Genomic DNA, 5078 nt, shown 5'->3' with positions numbered 1-5078 from the left:
CACCAAAGAGAGGAGGAAAAATGAAAAAAATGCAATAATAACAGCAGCAACAAAAGAATGACAATGAAAAAAAAACACGCAAAGAAGAAGGAGGAGGAAAAAAGAAAGAGAAAGAAGAATCTGCGTGAACGAATTTAAAAAAAAAATAATAACAAGAAGAATACAAAATAAAAAACGTATACGCATATATATATAAATAACTTAATTAGACTTGATTACTAGGGCTTTTTTATATAAATAAACATTGGAAACACTTTAATTCCTGGAATAATACGCATGCTTTGAAATTTTTTCTTAAATACGCATGCTCATATCAAGACCATCGGCCACGAAATGGAGATGCCTACCATCTCACAACCGGCACCCGCGAAATGGAGGGGACAGGTGCAGGGTCCAACTCAACTCTAGCGCACACGAAATGGAGGGATAGCCATTTAGTGGCTGCCATCCACGAAATGGGAAAACCTGGGGCGGTGGTCACGAATTGGATGAAAATCACGTGTACCGCCCACGAATTGAGACCAGAATTTGGCTATATAAAGGCTCGTAGATGACCCGAAAGAAGCCATTATCTTCACTCTCCTCTCACTCTCGAAAGTTGCTCTCAATCTCTTCACCCCCTTTCTTTCTTAAAGAATTTCTGGTATTAAGATTTGTTTGCTATTTCTATGGCTTCGGAGAACGTTTACGTTTATATACCCAAACGGTGAAATTTCTCATACAGCAGAAGGTATTACATTCGTTTGCGATGATCCACTGTGGATAATGATTCCGCCACAGATATCGTTGCAAGAGTTGAAGAATCTGATTCTGATGCATACCGGCATGGTTGGAAAAAAAGAAATCAGAAAGCTGACTTACAGGATACCGGTTGCAGTGGCCAACTCGTTTTCCTATCAAAAAATGCAAATAAAATCCGATCAGCATGTGTCGATGATGTTTTCTTATCATCGCAGCATAGGAAGCATCTATTCGTTGGAGCTTTGTCTAAATCTTCAAGATATTGGTGGAAGCTCATCCAGTTCGAATAATGTGGAGGGTGTGAGAAATCGTGGGGCGGCTGATTTTGTTCTGGCTCGGGATACTAGTAGGGCCCCAAGTCCAAGCTTCAATGCGTTCGTTCCGTGGGAACAGAGTGTAGGTATTCGTGGAGCACGCCCCGCCCCTTCTACACATGTTGGGGTCGATATGGTTCTTGATGCTGCTATTGCAGATACGTCTGACGAGGATGACATTGAAGATTTCAGTGATGGTGAGGCAGAAGCCGTTCCGGAGACGCAGCCTCTGCATGGCGATGCTGTTCCGGCAACAAGGGTCGAACCGGAAGGTGGTGGTGTATCCTCATCCACACCAGCACACTACCTGTCCCTAAATCTTGGAGCAATGCATTCCAGTAACGCAGAGGACGGACCGAGCAGCTACCCTTTGTCAGGAGAGATGGAGCTCGAGATTGGGTTGAAATTTCCTAATCGGGAAACAGCGATGCTAGCAGTAAAAAACTACAACATTCGTAGGAGTGCAGAATATAAGGTGGTAGAGTCAGACCAAAGTAGGTATGTATGTCGATGCAAGCAGTTCGGGGATCAATGTCGCTGGATGGTCTCGGGTCATGCAATGCATCGGGGGTGGACAGAAACCTCCTTGTTCTCTGAGAGTACCACCTATAGTAATCCTGGCTGGAACGCAATGTATCTGCACGATCAATCCGCAGCCGGTATGCATCCGTGCGCCGGTTGGCCCATACCTCAAACCACTCGGATAGTCGAACCGGCCACCATCCGTCATCATTACGAGCCGATTGTCGATGGAAGGTATCTATATTAAGCGGAGGGTTTGGAGGTCCTTGCTTTCTCCCAAACTGTTGCAACACCCGATCAACATTTAGGATCTCAATCCACCTGAAAAATATTAGAGGCACAACGGCGGTATAGAAATCTCCATGCGGGTGGCCGAGGAATTCGGCAGGAACTCTAGACAGAATCCAGGGCTCCAAGTACGGTTGCCAAACAAACTGCAAAGAAAAGGAACCCCGTCACAACAGCCATATAAGGTGTTATTGAATACATATTAATAACTACGGGCACCAACCTCGTCGACCTGCAGATTATCCAACCGCAAACGGTGCCTAAGTAAGCGCTGCTCAGCATAGTCATTTTGTCCTTTTTTCCCTGCCCACCTGTTTGACAATGACAAACTTAATAAAAAAATCTATTTCCGACATGAAAGGATAATTGATAAAAGTCACAAAGTGTGGAGACCGATAAAATACCTCGTGGCTAAAGGAAAACTGTACGGTGTCGTGACATTCGGGGCCCAGAACGGTAATCTGTAGTATATTCACGATATGAGCAACGTGTGACACCCAGCCATACCCTCAACACTATAATCTGTTGCTAGGCACATAACACGATATAACCAACAGAGGACGGTACTACCCCAACTGTAGGTACCTATGGCATCATACTCAGCCAATAAAGGCAGATATCGAACATGGAATGTGTTGTTGGCCTTGTCTGGAAGAAGCACGCCTCCCAACAGGTAAAGTATGTAACATCGTGCATACTGCATGAGGCCATTATCATCTAAGTCAAGCGGCATCTGTTGAAGACGAGTTCTGAGCCACTTCAACTTGATGTTGTACTTCGTTGTCCCTACGTGGCCGGCAAGAACCTCACCTAGAAGTTCATGACACCATTCCCAAATATCTCTTTGGTGAAACTTACTCCATGACCTTAACGTACCGCTAACAGGATGACCATCAACAGGTAGACCTAACTGCATGGCTACATCTTCCAGGGTTATGGTACACTCACCCCAAGGGAGATGAAAAGTATGAGTCTCCGGTCGCCATTGTTCGACAAAGGCACTAATAAGTGGATTGTCGTACTCGAAGCGCTTGATCAGCGAGGCATGATAAAATCCGGTGCGTCTCAAATAAGGCTCAAACCTCTCCCGCCTAATTTCCATGGTTGGATCCTCAGCCTCTAACATGAAAACATCAACCAGCGTGCCATGAGGAGTAAGAACATGTGTGAGCTACAACATAAGAAGCCAAGAAAGACAACAGTTACGAATACTATATAAAATTTTTAAATATCGAAGAAATTAGTTATAACAATCCCTAACAACAGCAATTCGATTAATGACGTAAACTAACCTTATGGAATAAATGTGCCGCTATGTGAAGTTCGTCCAACCGGTTCAAGTTCTCCTCCACGTTCACCCCTCCCCCACTCATATTAAGTTAATTTTTTTTAAAACTCACCACCACAAACTCACCCCCTATCAGCTTTCATTTACCACTCTCACAACTTTATTTTTCTATCCCTATTCCAATTTCACCGCGCATGAAGGCTCTCCCCACCCCCCTTTTATAACACTCTTGGCTCCATTTCTAATACACCCCTGCCACCCAACACGCCAATGCATGTGAGCTTCTTGCTGCTGCCGCTTTGACCACCCAACTCGTGCCCGCCAGAAATGAAGATCCCAATTCGTGGTCGCCGCCAACTAAATGGCCCATTTCGTGGCCGGTGAGCTAGAGATGCTCCATTTCGTGTGCGCCGTCCAGGAAGTGCCTCATCTCCTTGGTGGCAGCCACGAATTCGCAGACCCTGCACCTGTCCCCTCCATTTCGCGGGCGCCGGTTGTGAGATGGTAGGCATCTCCATTTTGTGGCCGACGGTCTTGATATGAGCATGCGTATTTAAGAAAAAATTTCAAAGCATGCGTATTCCAGGAATTAAAGTGTTTCCAATGTTTATTTATATAAAAAAGCCTAACTAGTATAACTTAGATGCTGCGTATTATTAAAAATATAATTCTAAAATGCATAACATTTTGGTATTAAATATATTGCTGTAGTACGTTTTGATGTTAGTCTTCACACGCCCATCTTTTCAACGTTAAGTAAAAAGAATTCTATATTAATGATCAAATTTGTTGCCAATTAATAATTAATTATATTGAGATTTATAAAAAAAAATTACATGATTTTATATCATATCGTTTTAATAACTAAGTTCCTATATCTCTGGAATATTATATAGTGTTTTATTTGTTTATTTTTTTTTTGAAACAAAGAAGCTCAACACACTAAAGTGGAGCAGTAAAAAATATAAATAGAAAAAAGAACAAAAAGGATCAATCCCTTGTCATCTCCGGCGTTGCCATCAACAACCAAAAGGATTAGAACCAGTCCACTCATTGTAGCTCAAAAACATCCATCCTTAAATGTCCTCAACACCTGCTTCTCTGTTGCTAAAAATTATGGTATTTCGTTCCAACCAGATATTCCAGATCACTGCAAAGAATCCAGCCAGCAACATCTTCTGTTCCTCTCTACTATTATGCATGCAAGTCCAACTCTCAAACTGCCCTCTCATGGTTCTTGGAACAGCCCACGGTATATCTAAATATCTGAACCAAGCGCACCATACCTGCCACGTAAAGTCACACGATAGAAACAAATGGTGTGCAACTTCCATCTCCTTTTTACACAAGACACAAAGATTATCATGCTGATGAATAACGCCTAATCTGCTCAACCGTTCTTTAGTATTCACCCTACCAATTAGAACAAACTAACCAAAAAGCTTAATCTTGGGAGGTACCAATCCTCCCCAAATTGAACTAGTGAAATTGTAGCTCGTAATCTCTTCCGAAAGAGTCTCTGATTGCAGCACCTGCATAAAAGAGTTAGTAGAAAAAATATCTTTATTATCAAATTTCCACACAATATTATCCTCTCTACCAGCTGATAGTTTCACCGACCTTAATCTCTTATGAAGTTGATGAACCAATTCCAACTCCCATTGGAACAACTCTCTCCTCCACTGAAAATTCCAAATCTATTCTATCTCATCCCAGAACTCACAGTCCCCTATCACAGATCCTTGTTGGTTTGAAATAAAAAAGAGTCTTGAAAAAGTCAATTTCAGAGGACCACCTTGCACCCAGTTGTCTGCCCAAAATAGAGTTTATCTTCCATTCTCTGCTTCCATCGCCAAGCCATTAAACAGTTTATTTATAACTCATCATAAGTTCTTATAGCTCATCATGAGTGCCTCTTCTAGTCT

At 42.5% G+C, this 5078-nt stretch overlaps 1 protein-coding gene across 1 annotated transcript; it reads right to left on the bottom strand.

Annotated features, from left to right (window-relative positions):
- On the bottom strand, positions 2338-3238 carry LOC107640094 (protein MAIN-LIKE 1-like). The gene is made up of 2 exons (XM_021123587.1): positions 3158-3238; positions 2338-3036 (listed from the first exon to the last, which is right to left on the bottom strand). The coding sequence occupies exons 1-2, from the start codon at positions 3236-3238 to the stop codon at positions 2338-2340; spliced, it is 780 nt and encodes a 259-aa protein (XP_020979246.1).

This window comes from Arachis ipaensis, chromosome B05 (genome assembly GCF_000816755.2).
Source record: "Arachis ipaensis cultivar K30076 chromosome B05, Araip1.1, whole genome shotgun sequence".
NCBI lineage: Eukaryota > Viridiplantae > Streptophyta > Magnoliopsida > Fabales > Fabaceae > Arachis > Arachis ipaensis.
Note: the sequence above shows the minus strand (reverse complement) of the source record. Positions and strands in the feature narration are given on the sequence as shown.

What these genes read in the sequence shown, in the direction of transcription:
- LOC107640094 (XM_021123587.1), bottom strand. Translation starts at nt 3,238, where the DNA reads ATGAGTGGGGGAGGGGTGAACGTGGAGGAGAACTTGAACCGGTTGGAC. An exon ending in CGGCACATTTATTCCATAAG is followed by an intron (nt 3,037 to 3,157) that starts GTTAGTTTACGT and finishes CTTATGTTGTAG; the next exon opens with CTCACACATGTTCTTACTCC.